General features: G+C 37.2%; 2 protein-coding genes across 2 annotated transcripts; one reads left to right on the forward strand and one right to left on the reverse strand.

Annotated features, from left to right (window-relative positions):
• On the reverse strand, positions 1-16435 carry LOC110026039 (polyadenylate-binding protein 3-like). Its single transcript, XM_020726793.1, has 7 exons — positions 16015-16435; positions 12236-13011; positions 11805-11882; positions 11626-11715; positions 2565-2861; positions 1032-1250; positions 1-519 (listed from the first exon to the last, which is right to left on the reverse strand). The coding sequence occupies exons 1-7, from the start codon at positions 16271-16273 to the stop codon at positions 295-297; spliced, it is 1944 nt and encodes a 647-aa protein (XP_020582452.1). The 5' UTR covers positions 16274-16435; the 3' UTR covers positions 1-294.
• Positions 16436-25122: 8687 nt separating this feature from the next.
• On the forward strand, positions 25123-25808 carry LOC110026036. Its single transcript, XM_020726787.1, has one exon. It carries the CDS (start codon positions 25214-25216, stop codon positions 25706-25708), a length of 495 nt encoding a protein of 164 aa, XP_020582446.1. The 5' UTR covers positions 25123-25213; the 3' UTR covers positions 25709-25808.

Genomic DNA, 25808 nt, shown 5'->3' on the forward strand with positions numbered 1-25808 from the left:
CATTCTAAAACAATCAAAATTAATTCCATCAAAATGCCTAGAAACTGCTAATCATAATGCACTAAATAAAACAAACCATAATTAGTAATCTCTTAAATCTAACCAAAGCAAAATCCATCCTACTAACAAACTCCTCTCTCTGCCTTCCTAAAAATTGGTCTACAGGCACAAAACTAAAGCACACCTGGCCAAAACAAACTACAAAAATTGGTATCAATCACTAAAAACCTCAAAAACCCTAATAAATTGACAATAAGAAAATCCTATGATGACAAATCAAAGACATTACTTTAATCATTCAAGCCCAATTGAACCAAGCTGGTCCACTCCATCGGGTCCACTCGAATGAGCTACTCGAAGAACTTCCATGGCTTCTCCAACCTTCTTCCTTAGAGCATCCGGCGATTCTATAAGATGAAGAACCTCTGTTTGATCCATCTCTAGTAGCATACCTGTCACCTTCCCCGCATTATCTTGTTCAATTTGTTCGACGAGAGGGTATAATTGCTCTCCCAACATCTGAAATAATATTTCATGAATAATATTGGTTAATTGGAGGGAGATGCTATGATCAAATTTTTAATACACAACTCAATTCCTATGTATTTACATATCAAACACCTAAACTTTGCTTTTTTACATTTATATCACCCAAGTATTTCATATAACGTAAACAGTGCTAGAGATATATATAACACTTTGTCGTTATAAATCTATACATAAAAATGTGTATTTCACTTTTTAAATAGTTAATACTAGTGGTGTTTTTGAAGTGATATTAAAGACTAGAGTGGAATGCATGTAAATATCAAAGTTAGCTGTTAGATAAGCAAATATATAAGAATTATGTGGGGTATGTATGTAAATGCCCCAAAATACTATTATTTTAACTTTTAACAAGTGAAATGTAGCTTTTCATGCATAAGCAGGGCACATATGTTCAAATTGAAAGTTTAGATGTTCCATATATAAATAAATAAGAATTGAGTGGTGTATGTAACTCTTCCAATTTAAACATGAAGCAGACTCACCACTCGCTGTTGCTCGGGAGGCGCAGAAGCTAAAGCAGACGCGAGTGTCGATATTGGAACGGGGCTTCGAACTACGTCAACGGGCGAAGTGTGGATGTTCTTTGCTTCAAATAACAAAGGCATCATTGGACCCATAAGACCAGAAGGCATCAATGGGTCAACACCAGTTCGAGTGCTTTGCATGTATCTGAAGCCTTGGTTGGCATTCCTATGGTTGAACTGTGTTTGATGGAATATCCACGAAAAAAAAAAAAAAGAGTACAATATTAATGTAAATAGAAAAAGAATTTATTTGGGAGATTAGAAAGTAAAGTTGGTAATAAATTTTGAACTATTATATCATTACAAAAAACCATCAGCTAGAAGTAAAAAAAATTTACAAACACTAGTTGTGCAACAATTCAAGCATTTAGTCTCTTAACTCATAAAATATATTAGAAATCATAATTCTCATTACCCTTAGTTATCTGTTTCATCATATTTTTCCCTTCTTAAACCCTAAGCATCTTTTGCGCTCTATTTTGAAACCCAATTTACTTTCTCCACTATCAAAAATATCCACACAAAAGGTACTATTCCCACCATCTCATAAATATAATTATTTCTTATTATGCCATTATTTTTAAAGTATCTGTATCTTAGCATCCCCATCTGTGCCACTCAATTGGTGAATCATTTATAGCATTGCCAATTTAATTAAGGATTTAATAAAAGATAAAATTGTCAAAATGATCCTCGACTATTTGTAAGGAGACATTTTAGTCCATAAGTCTATAAAAATGTAAATTTAGTCCCCGTACTCTTTTAGGATGATCCTTTGACTATTAGTAGGAGGGTTTTTTTAGTTCTAGAGTCCTAGAGTCCTAAATGTGCCATCTATATCCTAATTTTTTTTACACAAAAGATTTGAGGTATTGTTTAAAGCTCAGAATTTAATATTTAAAAAACATCAGATCGCACCTATTGTTCGAAGTATGACAAGCAAGATGGGCTCCTCTAAAAGGATCAAACTCTCATGTCGGAGAGACTCGGACATAAGAGGCTTCTCTACAGTTTTAAGTTTCTATGGTTCCTTCAAAAATAAAAGGATCAAACTCTCATGCAGCGGATTACAATAATAAAACCACAAGCAGGCCATTGAATTTCCGGCACACAAAATAAATAATCAACATGGGTCATCATCATATGATCATATGCGTTACCTAAAAAATAGGGGAATTTACATATATAACACCCAATTCTTTGGTATTTACATATGTAACATCTAAATTTTACATTTTACATTTATACACCCAACATCTTTCATATCACATCAATGATATCATTATTTTTAACATTTAGAAAGTGAAACGCGCTTTTTTCATGTATAACAAGATGGCATGCAGTATAACAGATGGCATGCATGTAAAATTGAAGTTTAGATGTTAGATATGTAAATACATAATAATTGAATGTTAAGTATGCAAATCTTAAAAAAAAAATAAAAGGAATGATTGCCTATTCAAAGAGAATTGTCCGAAGAGAACATTTTACCTGCGGCTGCATTTGCTGCGGCATTCCGCCTCTCCTAAAACCCATCCTCTGCCCCGGTTGACCGTGCCTTTGAAGATTGTAAGGCATCATGAAATTTGCGGCAACACCCGGTCGCATTCCAGGAATAATTTGCTGCTGAAATCCGAAGTTGGTAGGCTGTGGTGTCATGAGTCCAGGACCTCCTTGACCAAAGTAAAGTTGCTGTGGAAGAAGCCTCGAAGGACCGGGGGGATAGCCAGGCAAAGCAGGCATTGGAGGATTCATTGCTCCTGGAGCGTTAAGCTGAGCAAAATGAGCCTGCAAATAGAAATTGAAGGAAAAAAAAAATTCTTCAAAAAAATGAAAGCCAGGTGGAAATTTATAACAAAATAAATGATAACCGTCAAAATGGTAAAATAGTCCCCTATGAGAACTATTTTATTTTATAATTAAAAGAGTCCGGGAACTAATTTGACACTTTTATAGATTTTGAAACTTCAAAATAAATCAACTACTATGAAAGATTTTATTCAGAAAAAAAAAAGGTAAAAAGAGCAAAATTCCAATGCTAAGTAGCTCCATTTATAGGTACAAATGGAGAAATATGCATGTTTGGAACCACTAATAGGCTTTTGTTTTATCCTACTCAGCTCATGCTCAAAATTAAAAAAGAAAAACTATAAACATGTCCAAACGTCTACTGAAATATATAACACATCCTAAGATACGATTTAATTTTTTTTCAAAAAGATGAGTGTGAAATTGTTGAACGATGAATTTTGTGTGCTATTTCATAGATATCGATAAAAATCTTGGTTGTTAACAAAACTAACAGCATATACCTCTATTTTTAAATGCACTCCCACATGTTGAAGTTCACAACAAAACTCCAACCTAAAATTTTTGCTTTTGTCAAATTCCCAAGTGTTTGATCATCACATACGCACATATATGAGTTCACAAGTTAATTCATTAGAAGGGAGGTAATTTTGTAAAAAGAGAAGATTCAAATTGTACGTGTTTAAAGCTCTCTAATAAATTTAAGAACATACCCTAACGAATTAATAAATAATAACAATTATCAAAAGGAATTCTATAATAGCTAAAATAAATTAAAATACTCATAAATTAATGACAAACTTGAACTTTAATTATGTTGTATTGTATAACTTGTAGATTCAAATGTAAAACAAAATTAATAATAAATCTATAATTGATACCTAGTGAAAACACAAAAATACATACTTTCATTAAAATTAAAATAAGATTACATCATGACTCGAACCGAAATAACAACACAAAAAACAACATAAACAAACACTCCTAATTGTATCCAAATAGGAGGTGGAGGTTGGCTAGAGGGGTGGGGATGATTGGAGGGGTGACGACTGGCATGTACCTTTAACGTGCTAATTTTCCTTCTACATTTACTACTTATTTTTTATGATATTACACTTTAGTGGAAAGTATTTTTATGGTTTTGATTGCAGATATAATAGATAAAGCAAATGGAGCAAACTGGAGCGAAAATAGAGCGAAACAGAGCGAATGGAGCATTGCAGCTTGGAGCTAAACAGGCGCCCAGGCACCACTCCATGGCTCCACGGCGTCTGATCTTGAGGCTTAGGCGTCGGAACCCGTAGAAGCAACAGAGAAGGTGGCGCCATAGACGCCAGATGTTCTGCCGAGCCGACAGAGGGATGGACGCCTAGGCGCCAGAACTGTCCAGGGCAGTTGTGCAGTAGTTTTTCACATGATTGGAGGCTTTTTGAGGGAAGATTCATTGCAGAGGAAAAAAAGAAGGCTTTCGGGGAGTTAAAGGAAGAAAAGAGAGTGCAAAGAGTTGAAGGACAAAGTGAGAGTTTTCCTTTGTTTTTCCTGTTATTACTTTGAGTGTTGTAAGAGGTGCAAGGATTTGTTGTGAGATTACTAGGAGAGAACTTTGTGGTGGATCTTTTCTTCATTTCTCAGGAAAGAAGATAAGTTTTTGTATTTCCATTGTCTTCTATTGAAGTATTTTATAATATTTGACTTTGATTTCATATAAGATGATTTGCTTTGTGGTTTTTTCAATGAAATCTGAGTAGTCTTTTACTTGTTTCCTTCCTTTTGTAATAAATTAGTAGCATGTGTAGAGAGTAATTTAATTAGAATCTTGTTACTTCAATGAATGGGATGATATTTTATCTGAACTTCATTTACATTGCAATATGGGCAGTTGTAGTGTTAAAATTTGTTGTGAACTCATAAGATCTAGGAGGGTTATGGCTTCAAACAACTAGTGATTACCACACTAGTCTTAAGGGTGAAGAAAAATAGTCATGGGGTTAATGCAAATAGATAGGGAGATGATTTTAGCGGTGATAACTAGGAGGTTTCTAGGCTGGCAGACAAAAACAAATCCTATGTTAACCTAGTTTCTTTATGCACTTGGAGAAGGGTAAAGAAAAGGGGTGCTCCTATTTGTCACAGATTTTAATTAGGGATTATAGTTTAGTTGCACCTACACTAGCTTCATTGCAAAGGGAGGAACATCTAATTAGCTTGAACTTCCTACTTAAGTTAGCTTGGTGTAATTATTTTGAACCTTCTGCTTAAATTAGTTTAATATACTTAGCTAAATAGTTAACTTAGAAGTTTAATAGTAGTTTAGTAAAATTTATAGCTCGCTAAAAACCAAATCTATTTCCTAGCTAAGATTTCTTAGATTCAGCTAGAGCCTATTTTAAGTCCGTCAAATTTACAAACTTCCCTATGGGTTCAATACTCGTGACGAAAAAAAAAAGTACTATATTACTTGAGCGATACGTGCATTTGCGTTTATACCTGGTGTGTAGTGATTACGAGTGGAAAATTAAGAGATTAGATGTATAAAATATATTTTTAAAATTTATAATATTTAAACCCTAAATCACTAAGTATACCGTAGAGTAACCAGCGGTCAACGACAGCCATATGATATGGGTAGTAGCGAAGGAAAGGTATGGAACTGAAGGGACAGCAAGTGGGAAGGGTTGTGAGTGGTCGGCAGCGATCGTGTGGTGGTTAGGAGAAACTTAAAGTGGTCGGCAGCTAAGGGGAGTGAAAGAGAAGGCTTGAGGAGGATAAAAGGGGAAGATACGATCACTACCTCGGAGGAAATACAGCCGGAGCACCACCACCACGAAGGATACAACCAGAGCACCACCACATCCTTGGAAACAGTTCACAAGGGGGAAGAGACTCCACAAAGGAGATATTAAGCTAAACTCAAACACAACCCTAATTTGATTCCCGCATATCCAAAAACAACAATTTATAGACTCCTAAAGAAAGCTTCTACGCAAAGGAAGAGAGTGGGGGCAAAGAAGGATCCAGAAAACACTCTCAAGAACGGTAGCCTCGTGAAGCTTCCCTAGAGGCGATTCATCTTCACGCATCAAAACATTTCGCGATCCCCATCTCTTGCCCTTGCAGGGGTCTGCCCTCTTGAGAACCCTCGGGAGAGATTGCGATTTCCCTATCCCGCTTCTGCAATGCTAGGCGGGTTGGCCCTGCCTTCGCAGCACCCGAGCCAAGCGTTGATTTTAGCACCCGTAACATGGCACTGCTCAGTGCCCCGAACCACATACTCTTCAACGCCCTGAACTGGGAATTGTTTTATCACCTGTAATCGAGTGCGATTAGTGCCCGTGTTAGTCTCGTGGGGTTGGGGAGGCTTCAACTTCATAGTGAAAGCTTTGGTTTTTTCGTAGTCAGCCACCCCTGAATCCCACTAACGACTACATTGTCTCCCGAGGCATCTAAGGGTCTTCCCTAACTTGCGAATAAATGTCCACATCGATCTGTCCTTTGGGGTGGTGTACCATGCATATGCTGTTGAATCTTCCCAAAGTAACATATGATCGGTTCAATCGAGTGTGTAGCGATACTAATCGAACCCTTCCCGCACTGTGGTGATGTTGTCGATATAGTGTCGTCCTGATATACCCATGGTCATATTTATCTCATGTCAGGGGTGGATGACTCGATCCTCTCGTCTGGTGTCATCACTAAAACTGGTTTCAATGATGATGTTCTGTTGAAAAGGGATCCTTTGACCTCAGAATCTGTCGAAGGAAGGAGAGTGATGTGATTCACGTCCTTGGTGAAAGAATATGTATTTTTATATCCGTCGTGCTGAGTAATTTGGTCAAATTGTCACGATCATCCCAATAAAATATGACAGGTATCCATAGGGACTACCTCACACCACACCTGGTCTTAAAGTTGGTCTCCTATTGAAATTTTTACCAAACTTCTTCAGCCGATGCTGACCTAATGCTCCTTCTGCAGCCAAGTCAATGAATATGATTGGGGATGTCTCTGAGTTGCGAGTTCTAATTTCATTACCATCTATGTCGATGTCACGTTCTTGTTGCTTCTGCCGTCGATGATGAGACTGCATAAATTTTCTTTTACTGTGCAGTGGGTGTAGAATATGTTGTGACGAAACTACTGTGAATCCCTCGTGTCTTTGGTTTGTATAATTCGAAGAATTATGAGTGCCTCTCCTTTATCTGAGGGAAGCTAAGACTGCTCATCATGTTCCTCGACTTTCTCTTAGTCGCTAATTTCTTCTATGACGCCTTGATATGTGAGTGTCACTATCCTACTCGTGGGGCAGCTAGAAGCAATGTGGCCGTAGTCGTGACATCGGTAGCACTTCCACCTGACACCGTGCCAGAGGAGTTACCCTTCTCCTGTTTCTTCCCGCTTTGATCTGCAGTGACATTCCCATGTCCAGGCTTGCTTGTGTCTCTTGAGAGATCTTTATCGGTCGTGGTAATTGTAGATGAAAGCTTGTCTGGAGGTTGCTGATTGAAAGATAATTGTTGCCGACTCTATTTTTGTTCTCTTTCCTTAATGTCCAGTATAGCTGCAACTGTACCAAATTGCTGATGACGAGTTTCAAACCCCCAAAATATATGGCTATCGTATATTCCTCTGACTCTGTCAGCACACATTTCATCTGCAAGTAGGCAAATTGAACAGTGAACTCTGCAACTGAAAGATCCCTCTAGTGCAAGTTTTGGAGTTATAGAAACATATCCCGACGATAATAGGGTGGGAGGCACTTTTCTACATTACTTTCTTCATTTTCTCCCACCTAGTGATATTTTCACTGCCTTCCCTCTTCCTCTGCCTCTGCACATTTTTCCACCACAATGAAGCTCTCTTCTTCAGCTTAATAGCGACTAGCTTGACCCGTTTATCTTCTGGTACATCTTTATATTCGAAAATTCATTCAACAGATTGCAGTCAGTCGATAAACTCATCGGGATCCATACCTCCTTTAAATTCTGGAAGGTCCATCTTGATGCCAAAGTACAACTACCTCCATAAAGAGCCTCTTTCTCTTGACCTCCTTTGATATTGAATACCAAAACAACAAAGCCGAAATTCTTTGTCGTTATGATCTTCTCTACGGAATGGATTAAGATCCTCGTTTTTGTCTTCCCCACGACCCTCTCGACCGCAGTCGAAGGTAATCTATTCCTAGCTCCCGTCATCTAGCTCGGCTAATCTTCGTTGCAGATGACAAATTTCACATTGGATCTCTTCCCAAGCAAAGCATGACATATCTTTTCGCAGTGTCATGACTAGAGTTGAGAATTGATAGAAAAAATTTGATGGAGGTGAATTGGGCAGGGGCAGATGCTGGGGAACCCTAGGATAAGACTAGGGCTGAGCTGGCTCTGATATCAAATGATATCGCAACTACTATAAAACAATAGTGGAAACACTGAAAAACAAAACTTTCATTACCATTAAAATAAGATTACACCATGACTTGAAAGAAAATAACAACACAAAACATGAAACAATATAAAAAAACACTCTTAAATGTATCATTAATAGGTGGTGAAGGTCGGCTAGAGGGATGAGGATGATTGGAGGGGTGACGGTAGCCATAAGAGGCGGGTTGTAGCGAAGGGAGGGTGTGGAATTGAAGGGACAACAAGTGGGAAGAGTTGTGAGTGGTCGACAACGATCATGTAGTGGTTAGGAGAAGCTTGAAGCGGTCGGCAGCTAAGGGGAGTGAAAGAGATATGTTGGGGATAATAAAAGCGGAAGATATGATAACTGCCTCGGAGAAGACACAACCGGAGAACCACCACCTCCTCAAACACAGCCATAAAAGAAAAAGAGACCACAGAAAATCTGAAACTAAACTCAAACACAACACTAATCTGATCTGCACAAAGCAAAGAGAGTGGAAGGCCAAAAAGAATCCAGAAAACACTCCCACACGATGCCTCCTCGATCCCCATTTCCCGCCCTCGCGAGGGTCTTCCCTCTCGCGAACTGAGAGATCGCGATTTCCCTGTCCCACTTCTGCGATGCTAGGCGGGTCGGCCCTCCCGAGCCGGGCGTTGTTTTTAGCGCCCGTAATCAGGCTCCATTAGCGCCCGTGTCAACAACATTAAAAATAATAACTTGATGTTCCGCAACTGTAAGTAACTTTCCATCTAGAAACTCTCTACTATTCAAACAACCATTTTACATAAGCATCTCACAGATTAGAACAAAGTACATAGATCAAAGCATCTCAACTAGAATATATTTTGTAAATTTCTCCATAATCAATGTAAAATATGAGATCTTAATTTGATCCTTCTTATGACACTATTATGATTGAATATTTTTAATCACTCGAAAACTAAAATTACTATCTGATCTCTTTTCATCATAGTTGCCTTTAACAACTTTAATATGCCTTCACATTCGTCTCTCCTTCATAACCATAAAAGGAATCTCATGCTACTCTATTATATATTTTTCCTAAATTAATAAAAATTATATGACAACTATTGAAAATGAAGAATTGAAATAAGCACAAAAAATAGGAAGAAAAATGACCTCAAACGTTGTTCAATGTTTGCTCAAAATAGGTATACAAAGTATCACATATCAAACAAGTTTATGTTTTCATTTAAAATGAAACTTTGAAAATAACAAAAAAACATTAAAGCCATATATTTGTGGTTGATTGATTCACTTGAGACCCATTCGATGTTCAACCAAAATGATATTAAATTTCAACAGTTAAACATTTAACAAATATATGCATAAACAAAAAAATATAAAAAAAATAATTAATCATTTACGTTAAAATGTATAAAACTTAACAAATTATAGTTAATGCACAAACATAAATAAAAAAGCAAAGGAGTCGACAATAGATTCGGTAGAAATACATTTTAGATATAATTTGTAAAACCACAAATGAAGCTTACTATAGATTCAAAAAGGGCTTCTGCTCTAGACGTTATGAGATGATGGGATAAGAAGTGAAAGGGACCATGAGTTTCAAGAAGTCAACATACTCTAGCTCGGAAAAGGGTTCGAGCATTCAATAACCGAAAGCTAGAAAATATTCACCGATTTCACAATAAGCAGTGGCAAAACTCATAATTCATGAAGGGAGCCCATTATCAAGGAATAGAGACTAACATTTCATGTGAAGGGCCTTTAAGAGAGATGATAGAGTAGGATATCAAGAGGTTGCTATTGTGTGAGATAGAGAGACTAGAAAAATTGAGTTTGAACCTTAGGAGCTATGGATTTCACTTTTGTAGGCTTTTATGGATGAGTTCTTCGATCTCAGACGCCAGGTAAAATATAATTAATTAAGATTACTAAAAAATAAAAAATGGTTGAACATAACTCTTTTTCTGGTCTCCTAAATTTTGCACTTGACTATTTTCAAAGAGGGTTTTGTTGATATTTATGGATCAAATTTTTAGAATGCAAATTAGATTTATAGATAAAACGCTAAGTAGAGATTTCGTCCTCATATTGCAAAAATGCTAAAAACCGTTTGAAGGTTTCTTATTAGCACAAGCCCTTATAATTAATTATTTCTCGACAAGGAGATAGAACTTTCAATTAATGCTAATTATCAGATGTTAATTAATTACAATATAGTAAGAAAATTTGTTTTTATCTTAAAAAACTATATATGACGAAAATACTAATGCACCCAATCAACATTCCCCTACAGAATCAAGAAAGCAGCTAACAAGTTTTTTTGTTTATATGGTGGTCCTGAGTCTTGCGCCCCATCATTCCAGCGCATGAATGGGGCTTTTCTCCTGCATAAGAAATTTGTGAACATAGAATTTCCCCATCACACCCAGAAAGATACACTTGAGTGCTTATCTTTTGGCAATTTGGCGAGTCTGCTTTTGCATTATTCCTTTGCAAGCAAAGTTAACAATTAAACAAACGAATTTCCTGCACTTCTTTTTTTGGAATAGACATACTTTCTGATTATTCTTTTCTTTTCATTTTGGAGAGAGAAAAAGGGAGAGGATGTTTGAGAGAGACAGAGAAGGGAGAGTTTAGAAAAAAAACAGTGTTAGAGAGAAAATGGGAGAGATAGTGAGGGGTGGAAATGAGGGAGACAACAAAGTGAGGAAAAGAGGGTAAACTAGGAGTAGTGGATTTTCTTGTGTGAACTCTCTGTCCGGAGAGAGATTGAGAGGTGAAGGTGGGTGTTTTGGCGAACAGGTTGGAGCAAAAGATTGTGAGATGATGGGGGAACAAAAAGTTGAGCTTGGTTAAAAATCATCAACAGATCAAGATGCTATCTAGCAGCACTGTGCCAAAAGCGAACACGAGAGAGTCGTGTGAGAGAGAGTCGTGTGAGGTGTTCATGCAAGCTCAACAAGGGCTGAGAGAGGATCTTTGAGGTAGGAGAAAAAGAGGAGGCAATTGGGAGTTAGATTTGGGAGAAGAGAGGGAGAGAGCAGACGGTGATGAAAGAGAGTTGGTTTTGCAGAAAGAGGAAGAAGAAAGAGAGGGCTATTTTACCGGTGCTCCCCGGAATTGGGTTGACGAATAGAGCAGAGGACTATATTGCCTTAATAGAGAGTAAACACACAATCAAAAATTTTGTATGCAGAAATAAATTATAAACGAAACTCTTCTGCAATCCTGAAGATGGAGTAAAATGCAAATTTGTGACTAAAAGATATACATGGTACATATAAAAATCCACAAACAAAAACGAATAACTTAAATATCACCCAAGAACCTATTACAGTTAAAGTTCTACCTGAAGTCTGGCCCTTCTTTCTTCTTTCCGCTGAGCTATAGCAACGTATAATGGCTTCCTCCCAATCATTTTACCATTCATCTCATTTACCTGAAAGACATCCACATTTTTGCCAAAATAAAAACTAATAAGCAGCATAGTAACCTAAATCCAAAGAAGGCAACAACAAATTAACTTACAGCATGATTAGCTTCCTCAGTAGAGCCAAACTGCACAAAACCGGCACCCTTGCTTTGCCCAATTGGATTAAGCATAACCTATAAAAAATAAAGTGTTACAAGAAACCCAAAAAAAAAAAATGACAAAATCATTAAAAAGGGGGGGCATTTACATACATAGCACACAATTCTTAATGTATTTACCTATCTCACACTTAAACTTTCATACTTACACACATAGCAATCAAATCTTTAATATCACATAAAAAATAGAAGAATTGCCACTTTTTAAAAGTGAAATCCACTTTTTCTTGCATACGTTCAAAGCACCAAAGTGCTATGTATGTAAGTATTGAAGTTTGGGCGTGACATATGAAAATGCATAAGAATAGTGTGCTACTAATGTAAATTTCCCTAAAAAAATTGGATGAAAAAACCATCAAAATCATTACTTTGCAGGAGATAATTTTGCCAAACGGAGCAAAAAGCTCTTGAAGTATTTTGTCATTCACCGTGTCATCAAGGTTCTTGAGATACAAATTAGCCCCCTTGAGCTTCTCCAATCTTCCATTCCTCTCCTGTTCAAATTTAGCTCTCAGTTCAGCCTCTCTATCAGCCTTTTTCTGAGCCCTCCCAACATACAATACCTTATCATTTATCCTTTTTCCATTAAGTTTTTCAACTGCAGCAGCAGCAGCGCCCGGTTGCCTAAAATTTACAAAACCAAACCCCCTTGAAATTCCATGGCAATCTCTCATAATTATAACACTGTCAGTATCACCAAATTCAATAAATTCCTTTCTCAAGTCCTCTTCATTAAATGTCTCAGGTAAATTCTTTACATAAACATTCGTATATTTAGGAGATCCATTCGCTCTATCTCTCTCTTGTCGACGCATAAAGAGGCCAACATAGACTTTTCGTTCATTTACAAGCATACCGTTAAGCTGTCCAATAGCTTTTTGAGCTGAATCCTCATTCTCAAACTGTACAAATCCATATCCTTTTGACTGGCCATTGCTGTCTGCTGCTACCTTACACGAAAGAACAGGTCCAAAGGACATGAAGATATCGAGCAAAGACTTGTTATCAATGGTTGTGTCAAGATTCTTTATAAATATGTTCGCGTATCCGCTTTTACGAATGCTAGGATCACGTTGCGAGAACATAATTCTAATAGTTTTCCCACTTAATCGAGTAAAATTCAAAACTTCCATGGCACGGCTAGCTAAAAATAAAGAGTAAAATAAAAAAGTTAGCAAACTTTAAATGGCCAGTGAAATAATAGTAATTTGACCGAAAAGATGTGGAAAACAAAAACATTATCCAAAATAAACTTATCAAATATAAACAAACAATATTTGTGGAAAAATATGTTGTCAAACATACTTAAGAGCTATATTAAGAATGATGGTTCATGATTCAAAGGATAGACGTGATGGGGGTTTCGATATGGCAAATGACATTTTTTAGCAAAGTATTCACTAAATTTCTGCATGAAATTCATTATGTAAGCTAGTTTTATATCTTTATTTGTAGTGGGTCTCATGCTCACATATCTCTACAGGCATTGTGTGCTACTTTTAATCAACAAAACAATCAAAATAAGCTTTGATCCATTAAATATATGTTTTTAAACATCAGCAAAGTCGATTGGCCCTCCATATATTTTCTTGATTTTTTCATAAGGGAGTGATTTTCATAAATCCAACATCTAAATAACCTATACTTAAAAAAAAGTTACATTTCGATAACATATAAATTACAGTTATTTTCAAGAATTGTATATTTTTCCAACTTAAAACCCAGCAAAAAAAAAATGCAAATTCATAACATGAAATCTTTCGCTAACTTCTAGCATTGTATATTGTTCCTCTTTGCCTCTCTCCCACCAATAAATATGTCAATAGATGGATGTTCCCATATGCACACATACCTACAGTGCTACCACCCCGCCCCCCTCCCCCCACACAACCCTCATATCCCTAAACCACTCATTCTTGTTGAAGGTGATAAGCATATTATAAGGTCTTCTATACAATATCTAGTTATATTAACTTTAGTATTTCATTTCTTATTTCTTCTACATTAACATTAAGTGACCAACTTTGTAAGTTTACATGCCAAAGCTACCTAAACCTATGTTTGGCACATCTCTCCATATATAGAATAAAACCTAAAGCCATGTCAAATGAGTTTAACCACAAATGAATGGTTTTTTTGCATGTTTGCCGCAATTTTTTTTAACTTTTCGTTAGTAGATATCTCATCCAACATTTCTCCAAAGCATTTGTTTTCCAATTCTAACATTACAATATCACACCTCCAGCCATGTCAAATGAGTTTAATCACAAATGAATGGTTTTTTAGCATGTTTGCCGCAAATAAAGCATAACTAATTTTTTTTAACTTTTCTTTAGTAGATATCTCATCCAACATTTCTCCAAAGCATTTGTTTTCCAATTCTAACATTACAATATCACACCTCCAGCCATGTCCACCCCCACCACCACCAAATGCACCACAATTATTGATATTATTTCTTTATTTCTCATCACTAAGATCCATGAAAGTCTACTTAGGAGAAAATTTATAATATTTAATTTTAGGATTCATTAATTCTTGCATTGTGCAATTAATATTTATATCTAATTTAGTTGTTGTCACTTCATAATGTGAAGCAAGATCCTGACTAAAAGAAGAAAATAATCTCAATTCAAAAATTTGACGAAAAATGTTGCATCTCAATATTTTATGCAGATAGTTTGAAGAAAAATGTTGCATCTCAATATTTTATGCAGATAGTTTGAAAATAACCAGTGATGTTATAGTGATAAGACATGAAAGCAAAAAAATAAACAATATAGATCACATCAAACACCAATGTAATTGGAACGATTGCTAAATCTATTTTTATTGTTTTGGGAGGTGCGATTTTGGATACTGTTTCTTGCAAGCATAAGGCTCCAAATAGAAGATGGGCATCGCAAGGCAATGGTATTTCAACATCTTTAACCAGCACTACAATAAAAAAGGGATGGTGTTTGTTAAAATCAAATGTTTAGCATGGATGGATTTAGGTATTGTAAAGCCTCAACCAAATCCAATTGATGATTGTGAGAATAATAACTCTCTTAGAATAGTACATCAAAATTTAATCTACAAGTAGGAAGAATTTATGATGTGAAGATAATTTTCTCGCCAACCTTGGTTGCAAAGTCAAAGGCTACTAGGTGAAGTTGTTTCATGTGTTTTTCATGCATTCTTGAGAACTACCTAAATTCTACACTTAAATCCTCAACTGTTTCGAAATTAATTTTAGAATTTAAATTTGTTAGTTGAAATATAAATTTAAAATTATATATTAATTATGTAATTATTAATTATAATTAAATTTGATTTAAATTTTATTTCTAAATATGTTGATAAATAATTTACTATATACCAAACTAATTAATTATTAACAATGACTTATAAAATTAATTATTTATCAAGCAAAACCTTTATGCATTAACTAATCAATAGTTAAATAATTATTAATTTACATATAATTAATTAAATTTGATAAATTAATTAAACTTAATATGTAATTTAATTTATATTAATTAATTATAAAATATTTACCCGTAAATTTATATAACTGTACTTGATATATAATTAGAACCAACTAGAAAAATATGTACCTAATTTAATAATATAATTAATGGTTATTCATTATTAATTGATTAAAATTAACTTAAAAAAATTATATTTAATAACGAATCCTATTTCTCTTTCAAACATCTCTGAAACTCCCGTAAAACTCCCCTTTCCGATCGCCACTTACAAAGATCTTTGAAACTCCTGTAAAACTCCCCTTTCCTCTCCGCTCCTACCCAACTAACCCTAGTCTTTCTCTTCCTTCCTCCAACACTCCTTCGCGCGCTTCAGCTCCGCTAAATCCCGTAAATCGACCTAATTTAAGGCAAATCGGAGGAGAAGCCAGGTTTAGATGCTGTAGGATTTAAATTTGTCCTTATTGCTGTTTGGCAGGATTTGGATTAAATCCTGCTACCAAACAGCCACCCAGTCCAATACAACGACCTTCAGATATAGATAGAAATATTTGCGAAACGCAAAAACTCGACACGAATCAGAACCGAATAACTCAAAAACAACAACACCCGCAATCACAAATCTTGCGCATTGCACTGACCCAATAAATTCCAAAGAAAAATAAAAATAAAAATACCTTCCTGCGGTGTGTGATAATTGACATAACCGTAACCAAGTGACACCCGCTTGATCAGATCCCTGCAAATTCTCACTGAAACGACGGAGCTGACCTGACTGAACAGCTCGAAGAGCTGCTCTTCCGTAACTGTCTTGTCGAGATCTCCGACGTACAGCGAAGCACTGCCGAAAGTCCCGCCCTGGACAGGCCCCGGCGACAGCTGTGGGGTCGAGGGGTAGGAGGTAGAAGGCGGAGCAGGCATGGTAGGGGCCGCCATTGAAGCCGAAAGAAGCAGGTGTCGAGCGATTTGCTAATTAGGGTTAGGGTTTATAAGCCCTCCTCCTTGATGAAGCAAAATGAGAAATTTTAAAAATAGCAGTGATTTTTTTTCCGTTCGCGGGCTCGACGGAGAGGGAAGAGAAAACGGCATCAAAAAATCTTCAGGTGTTAGATATTTAAATATTAGAGGGTGTTTAAAGTTGGATTTAAAATCCAGCAAGTATTATAAATTTATTAGATTAAATCTAATTTTTGTTTTATCTGATTAATAAATCTGAATTTAATCAGATAAATAATATTTTAAATAAATTTATTATAAACACCTCAAATAAATTTAACTGAATTTAACTTAATTGGATCAAATATTATTTTAGATTTAATAATATGTAGATTTAATAAATTCGAATTTACTAAATTCTATTTAACTTAAATAATCCTTGCAGTCAAATGCCCCCTTGCACGTATGTAAACCTTTCTTTATTAATCTATTTTTGAATATCTCAATAAAAAATTTAGCATTTGCCATGAATCTCGAAAAAATTACCATAAATTTTAAAATAACTTTTAAATAAGAAATATCTACACTTAAATTAAAGATCATCCAGAATTGTGATTTCAATAAACTCATGGTTAAACTGACCGGCTTGATAAGACGAACACAATAACATCATAATTGATCCAATACGAGTTGAATCAAGCTCGCACAAAGTCATTACACCACTTTTGTGAAGTTTTTGTTTGCCAAGTAAAATGTCATAAAGGTTACAAATCTCACGAGATTATAGTTGAATTGAGCGTCCCGATCAGACGAATCAAATAAATTCAAAATCATTTAGTTTTGACATCATTAAGGCACTTAAATGTTTATCAAATGTTGTTTGATCGAGGAAATCTCCTCGATTTGTGTGATATAGTGATATTCCTTCATTATTTGCAAGAAGTCATCTCTTATACTCTATAGTTAGAGTATTGACCCCTTTGATAAAAACCGAGTGTTGTGAAGCACCGACAATACGCTCATGTATGTGTTCACCAAATAGTATATGAAATTAAGTTTATGTATTGATCCCGCGGGGAACCAGTAAACTCCCAAAATACAAAAAAAAATTCTAATATACTAATTTTGGGTCTAACTTGAAAGTTTGAAAGTTTGTGATTTTAAAGTTTATATCCCTAATTTCTGTAAAAAGTAACTAATTTTGAGTTTAAACATTTGATAAAAAGTCTCCCATAAATTGATTCTAGATGAATCCAATCTATCTATGTGATTATAATGAATTTAACAATCACGAACAATGGTTTTCCTTGGCCTCTTTCAATGATAATAAGAAACTTGGAGTTTTGTGTTACAGTTAGTCTCATAACCCAGCAAAACCCCACGTATTTGCAAATTTTCCTACACTATTGCCCAATATTTATATTCTTTTAAAATAGTATATGCTAACTTAGTTGTTCTGTCATCCTACTCTCGTAGTACTAGATCATATTCTATTTCTAGTAATCAATTTACGAGTAAATTGCATGTATAATGTTAAACAATCAACTTAAATCCAAAATACACGCAATTGCATAAAAAAATGGTATTGATTTGCATATAATGCAAGGGAGAAAGAAATTTATGTGTTCCTCATTATGGATGAAAAGAACACAAATTTCATTGCAAAAATCAAACTAAACAGTGTAAGAAAATCTCACTAATTTTCCCAATTGATTCACAATAAATTATAATAAAATTTATAGTTTTCAGTCTTTTGAGTACGATAATTTCACACACATGCACTTATTTTCTCTCAAGAGAACTCTCAGCGCACTCTCACACCATTCTAAGGATAATTGCGGTGAAGCTTGATTGATGGCTGCAAGTGTTCTCCGATGACTCCCACAGTCTATCTTTTTTTCTCTCGATGCTACTCCAAGGGTCAAGCGTCCAAAATTGTGGGGGAGAGAGCCTGGTTAACTTCAAATTACTTCTTTTTTTTATCCATTGATTGCCACGAATCAATGTAACTATCTATCTCCCCTAAAATCAATTTGCTTGGCTTTGAAGTCCTTCTTTAAAATGTCAGAGTCCCATTCAATTGTTATCTCAAGCATCGGATCGAGCGCCAAATTATTGCACAAGCAGTGCCAATATTATGTGCTTGTCGGTAAGAGAAAACAGAGAGGTTGGTAAGTGGTGATTTAAAAAATTTAAAGAGAGAATTGCTAGTCCAATTTTGATTTTATGAAAAATGTGATGGTTGTGGTCTCTCTTGTTCTATCTGAGGTGGTCTCTCTTGTTCATTCCTCTTTAGATTATAAGACGACTCGAATTTAGCTCGGGCTGAGCTGAATACAAATATGTTATTCATGTGTAAAAAATTTTTAACGAGCTATGAATAAGCCACAACTTTCTCAATTAAGGCTCATTTAGAACCTTAGCTTCAACATCCATGGGACTTGAGCTTCAACATGATGGACAATGTTAGGTATGGCTCATATATCAGGAATTTAGAGTCTCTTGGATTTGGAGAGGTGTGTCTCTTGGATTAGTGGGTTGGGGGGAGAGAGGTGTGAGGGCGTGTTTGTAATTATCTGTGGGTTTTATCTATAAATAAATGTGTAACCCTATAGGTATGTAACTCCTATGAAATAGTGAATTCGATGCCCTGCTCCCGATGATGTAAGCATATTTGTTGAACCTCGATAAATCTCAGTGTTTTTTTGGTTTTATGTCGACTTATGTGTTTTCTTTGCGCTGAATTTCATAACAATTGGTATCAGAGCGTGGTTAGATTCTAGAGTGGAGGAAATCGATGCAGACAAAGAAAGAAGAACTACAGGTAGTTCTGATTTCGGCCCAGAGAAATAACTGCGGACGGTTCAACAGGCGCGAATGGGACGATAGTTCGCGCGAAGCAAATCGTCGCCACAGGGATTGTTCAAGCGGGATCCAAATTTCAATCTCACGGTGGAGGAGTTCGCAAATCGTCGACTGTGAAGGAGTTCCCGCAGCTGGGGAGTTCGTGCAAGCAGTTGAGGTTCTCAAACTTCGTGCGACACAGGCAATCAGATCTGCAGAGGTCGCGCGACCAGGCGAAAAGCAAGGCTGTTTCGGTAAGGGGTTCGCGGTACACAGAGGATCGCGACATCGCAAAGCAGTTTGCAAACTACATTTTCGACCAAGGATGGAGAAGTTGTCGTGTGATTCGTAGAGGAGGTTGTGAACAGGCGCGGATCGCTTGCACGAAAGAGTTCCTGCGGCGCAGATTTTTTCGGGACTCTGGAGGAAGTTCGCCGGCAGTTCTGTAGTTCGGTGGCATCGGGAGATTTTGCAAACCATGTCTTTCAGGATTCGCGACAGAAGAATTTCATTGCTTGCGGTCGGGAAGTTCGTTGCTTGCAATCGAGAAGGATTCGAAAGGGCCAGCGATAGTTACAAGCGTTCGCACAGTTTGGATTAGGCATCCGCGAGGTTTCTGCGGAGGAGTGCGAAGCAGACAGAAGGTTATTGTTCGGCAGTTCGCGCAAACAACGGCGTTCGTCTCTTGGTTAGCGAGCAGGCACGGGCAAGCAACAGCTCCTTCGCGGATAGCCAGCGGGCAGGCAAAGATTTTTCTTTGAAGGAATAAAGGAATATTCCCTTGATAGGAGGGAAGATATATGAGGAAAGTAAAGTTTTTTTTTTCTTTAAAGTCCCTCTGATTTCCTTTGGTTGAGGCTGGAGATAGGAAGATTTTTTTTCTTTGGTTATTTGAAGTGAATACTCCTCTATTGGTGCGACGACAAAGTTTGTTAGTTTCACGAACCTTCGTGGCATTCGGCGAGGTGGAGTTCGTGAACATGAGTTCGCATGCAGTTGTTGCGAACATGAGCGTTTGTGAACATAGAATTTCACAAATTTGTCGCAGGAGTTGCGACAAGAAGAGTTGCGACAGGTAGTGCTCGGCGTTCGCAAGCTTGTCGCATGTAGCGTTGCGGCAGGTGCAGTTGTGACGGGTGACGCTTGACCAGCGGTGTTGGCAATTTTTGTCGCAGGAGTTGTGTTAGGAGCAGTTGCGACAGGTAGTGCTTGGCCAGCAGAGTTCATAAGTTTTTCACAGGTAGAGTTGCGGCAAGTGCAGCTGCGACCGGCAGTGCTCGGCCAGCGGAGTCCGCAATTTTGTCGCAGGAGGTGTTGCGACAGGTGCAATTGCGACAGGTGGTGCTCGACCAGCGGAGTTCGAAAGTTTGTCGCAGGAGGAGTTGCAAAACATGGAGCTGCAAGACGTGGTACTCAACAAACTGAGTTCGCAAGTTTGTCGCAGGTAGAGTTGCGACGGGTGCAATTGCGAGAGGTGGTGCTCGGCCAGCGGAGTTCGCAATTTTGTCGCATGAGGAGTTGCGGTAGGTGTAGTTGTGACAGGTGGTGCTCGATCAGCATAGTTTGCAATTTTGTCGCAGGACGAGTTGCGGTAGGTGCAATTGCGACAGGTGGTATTCGTCAGCGGAGTTCGCAAGTTTGTCGCAGAAGATTTTACGGCAGGTGGAGTTTCGACAGGCGGTTTTTGAACAATGGAGTTTGCAAAATTTGCGGATTGTTCACAGGTTTGTCACAGGAGAAATTGTGACAGGTGGAGTTTGGCCGGTGTCCGCAGTATTTCAGCCAAATTTTTGTGCGAATAAAAAATGTGTTTCATGTGAAAAATTTGATTCACGAATCACAGGAAACTGCGAGAAAATTGCTGCAATTGATTGAGATAATTTCAGGTTTATTTAAATTTATTTGTGGTGTGTTTTTTTTTTCAATACAAGGCAGGAAAAGTTCATTGTATGATTAATTTCAAATGACAATGTCTGTTGCAAAATTCGAGATAATGAAGTTTGATGAAACCAGAAATTTCAGATTGTTGGCACAACAAGAAATTTTGAAGACATTACGAGCTATGAAACCTGATAGTAATATCTATAAATCGTAATATCTATAAACTGTTGGGGAGTACAGTTGTAGGTGAAGTTCACTCTATCGGATCATATGATGAAAATGCAGCAAGTATTTTGACCAAGCCAGACATTTTCTCCTAGTTCTTGTGTTACTTGAACTTGTTGAATGTTGGTTATTGCTAGTTGGCATGGTTGCCCAACCCACTTTGGTGTAAGAAACTCCGTGATGTTTTTCTCCTAAGGGGGGCTGGATATTCGCAAGGTAGAGATTTTCTCCTAAGGGGCTGGATATTCACCAAGGTGAAGATTTGTTAAGTATGACTCATATACCAGGAATTTAGAGTCTCTTGGATTTTAAGAGGTTGGTCTCCTGGAATTAAGATGCGTGTCTCTTGGTGTGAAGAGGTGTGTCTATTGGATTAGTGGGTTGGGGGGAGCGAGGGTGTGCTTATAATTATTTGTGGGTTTTATCTATAAATAGATGTGTAACCCTATGAGTATGTAACTCATTTAAAATAGTGAATTCGCAGCTCTGCACCCGAGGATGTAAGCATATTTGTAGAACCTGGTTAAATCTCTGCGTTTTTCTGGTTTTGTGTCGATTTCTGTGTTTTCTTTGTCCTGAATTTCACAAAAGACAAGACTAAGAGTGAACCATCTTCCGCATCAGAGATGAGTAAAAAGGTCTTAGGTGGAGCTCTCTAAGGAAGACTTTTTTTATTAACTCTGGATCTACTCTCGAAATTTGATGAGCTTCAATGAAGAAACTAAGCAAGTATTCCTTGAAGGATTCTCCCTTATTCAAACAGACTTTTAATAAGTGCGATGAATCTTTAATCATTCATCTATTTTCTATGAATTAATTTACAAATAACATGACAAGCTTAGTGAAAGTATTGAAGCGTATTGAGAGTATTGGTGGGGCCCCCCCCCCCCCGGTGAGGGAGTAAAACATGTGCGAGCTTGACCCTTCAAAGTCACTGGTAACACTTGACACATAAACACATCAAACTGCGGGGTTTGGCCCAATTGAAAAAGTTTATTATAAACTGAAGGTTATAAGTACATCCCCTTGCCCCATAGATGGGAAAAAAATTACAAAGTCTCCCAAATTTCAATATCGACGCGTGGATGAACTTATTGGAAGGAGCAGACGACAACCAATAGCGATTGACAAAGGGCGAAATGTGGTGGTCGACGTAAGTCGGCGGCGATCAACAACAATTAGCGGTGGTTGTTGGTGATCGACGACGACTGGAACGGTGCTTAATTTCATCCATGAGAGAGGTGGGGGTCTATTTATAGAGTTCCAGGTCGGGTACAATGAATGCGGAAATATGAACCTCTTTAATTGGACAGTCCATAGAGTTTTCTTTGATTAGACGATGTTTGATGTACATTTGACTGCCTTAAGAATGTTAGAATTGAGCGATATTGGACTCGTCAGATTTGACTTGTCGAGACGCTCAATTCAACTATAAGCTTTCCAGATTCAATATTCGTTTGACCTTTCAAAAGTGTACTAAAAACTTCTAATAGTGGTTTAATAACTTGATCTAAGCTTTGTTTGACTTAGATTGAACTAAGTTTGATATCCTTGGGTTCGTCTCGTTGGGTCGGCCAATTTTACTGTAAGTTTGCTGAAATTAGAGCTTTAGATGGCTTTTCATCGATGTTTGAATATTTATTGCTCAGAAGGTTTCCTCAAAATCCTTGCTATTCATCAAGATTCATGAAAGATGATAAAAAATTGTTGTTGCCGTCTCAATTTTCTAAAAAAATAAACATTATACCCATATATCCATTATTCATTATTATAAGAAAAGAAAATGAAATTTCCCTTCATGATATTCAAAAAAGACCAATGGAGACATTCGAATTCATCATAATCTATAACCTATAAATACTGTAAAAACAAGAGCCACCAACATTTTGTCCTCTGATTATATCACAAATTAATAACACAAACACAACATAAATAGAGATACCATATTACTCTTCAATTACTTTAAACTCAGCAGCAATTTGCTCAAGCATTAGCCAATGATTCTCTTCGATCAGGTACAAAAAGATTCCCTTTAGAATCATATATAATTGCGCCCGAGAAATCAGGGAGTCGGCACTTTTCTCCCATGATAATATCCTTCTTCCACACGCACGCATCATCATCTTCCTCATTGTCCTCACATTTGCATTCACAATTCACCTCAGGCTGCAGCTGAGGGCTGCTAATGACGAGTTCCGCACGATCACGAGCTTTCAGCCACCCCCACGAATGATTATGAGAAGCACAAACCATAATCATCACGACGGAAAAGAGTAGAAATAAGATCCAACCAATGTTGGCTTTGGCTAAAATTGAGATAAAATTGAGGGCAGTGTTGTTGTTTATTAAGAGAAGATGATGAGGCATTTTTGTAATTTTGAGTTTGAAGATAGAATGATGTTTGGGGTATTTATAATGAGGTCCATGCGTGGAGTTGTTTGCAAAGGTATTTTTTTTATTTTTTTTAGTTTAATGGATTGAGAGGAGTAGTTTATTTTTGCTAAGGGTTGCGTTTCAACTAATCTGAAATTTCATTATTACATTAAGCTGAAGTCATAATAGTTGACTTGATGACACATTTTTGATATTTAATATTTAATATTCAAAATCTAATATTTATATTTATCATACTTTAATCTCATAAATATATGCCATATCGACTTGTGAGCTAACTCGAGCTCAGCTCGATGAGTAGTTAACGAGCTGAGTTCAATGACCTAAAAAATCAGGGTTTGTTTGGGGCAGCTGCAACTTATTGAATAATCAGCTGATAAACTGATCAAAAATAATATACTGATAAGTTAGGTACGGTGGCAATTACAAATTTTTATTTTTTTGGAAAAATCAGATTGCAACCAGAAAGTTGCCACCGCACCTAGGATATTTACTTCACTGTTTGTTTCACTGTTTTTATTAAACCTAATACCATGCAACTCTACAAACATAACACAACATACATACACCTAAAAAAATACAGATACATCCTAAAAATAAAAATAAAAAATCATAACAACAAAAAACATTAAAAAAACCCTAACTAAATATAATAATAAAATATCTCCAAACATACATTCATTTTAAGTTCCACATCTTCTTCCATAGCAGGATAGCTTCCATCTTCTCCTTCTGCGTCATACATAAACTGACAGTCTCTGTAGTCGTACTCCATCTTCAAGTTCAACAGGTCCAGCTGCCGCTGCAGAAGAAAATGACCAGAGAACAATTAAACAGTAAACCTAGCTGCTTAAATACCATGCTTCGCACGCACTAATTTTAAATCATGTACATCGCAGTTACACTCAGGGTACACGCGCGGTTCCAATTGGACGAGCTTAATCATCTGTTGCATGACAGGTACACGAAGGGTGTAATCTCTAATCAATGAGGGTTACAAGTGTTGTTTCACTATACCGTCTTCATAGTCTGTTATACCGCGGTTATAATCGAGTTACAAGGATGATATAACTCTCATTTAGCGAGGACGACATTACAGAGAAGTTTCATCAGGTTACACCCGCGGTATAGCGGTAAAGTTACAACTGAGTTACAAAGCAATTACACGCGCGTTACATATGAGATTACTGCAAGAGGTATGACATGGGTACAATATGGTTATATTTTTCTTACAGTCGCGGGCTAGGCGACGGGTCACACGCGTCAAAAAGATTATTTATGTTAAGGTGAGCCGTCGATGAAGTGACTTCCTCCTTCAGTGCTGTGTATATCTCAAATTTTTGAAAAATTATTCCATACGGACGTACACCGCATGCAAGATGCATGCGGTGTCCGATCCTGACCGTAAATCAGGTGATCTATGATCAGTATGTATTTTGATGGGCCCCACCTAATTTTTTTTTTAAACAAAAATTAAAATATATTCTGAAAACGCAATTTTTTCCCCCTTCGTACTCCATCGCGACTTGCGAGTAAGGTAAACAAGAAACCCTAATTTCGCTTTCTGGCTTTCCATCCCCTTCGCTGAAGGCAGTAATGCATCGAATCTCTAGCTCTATCCTCCAGAGATCCATTACCCTCAGCCTTTTTCAGCGTTCATCGACACACTCACCTCAATTTCTACCCAAATTTCTTCCCTCCATCTCCAACACTTGTTCCTCTCTCACAAAGCCCTTTTCGCCCTACCAAATCTCTAGCCTCTGCTCTCTCACGATCAACCCTAGAGTGCCGAATCCTCATCTTCTCCGCGGCTTCTGCAGCAACCCGCCGATCGATTATGGCAAAGAAGTAGACGAAATAAACCTCAAGTTCGCAGAAGCTCGGGAGGAGATCGACGCGGCGTTGGAGTCAAAGGAAACGGTATACTTCGACGAGGAGGCCGAGTGTGCTCGCGAGGCTGTCAAGTCCGTGTTCGACATGTTCGAGGGCTTGCTTGCTAGGTTGCCGGAGAGTGGTAGATCGGCCCTGCAACGGTCCATGGGGCTTAAGATGGAGCAGCTTAAGGCTGAGCTCAAGCAGCTTGATGATTGATTGATTAAGGTTTGCATTCTTGTTCTTGTAAGTTTCAGAGGATCATGGCGGTTCAAGAGGATTCTAGCAGGCTGCTATGTTACTGATTCATGGCTTCCTG

Source organism: Phalaenopsis equestris, unplaced genomic scaffold (genome assembly GCF_001263595.1).
Source record: "Phalaenopsis equestris unplaced genomic scaffold, ASM126359v1 Scaffold000347, whole genome shotgun sequence".
In the NCBI taxonomy this organism is placed as follows: domain Eukaryota; kingdom Viridiplantae; phylum Streptophyta; class Magnoliopsida; order Asparagales; family Orchidaceae; genus Phalaenopsis; species Phalaenopsis equestris.

Coding starts and splice junctions, on each gene's coding strand:
- LOC110026036 (XM_020726787.1), top strand. CDS start 25,214: ATGCATCGAATCTCTAGCTCTATCCTCCAGAGATCCATTACCCTCAGC.
- LOC110026039 (XM_020726793.1), bottom strand. CDS start 16,273: ATGGCGGCCCCTACCATGCCTGCTCCGCCTTCTACCTCCTACCCCTCG. Junction 11,883..12,235: donor GCAAAATTATCTCCTGCAAA/GTAATGATTTTG, acceptor TATTTTTTATAG/GTTATGCTTAATCCAATTGG. Junction 11,716..11,804: donor CTGAGGAAGCTAATCATGCT/GTAAGTTAATTT, acceptor GATGTCTTTCAG/GTAAATGAGATGAATGGTAA.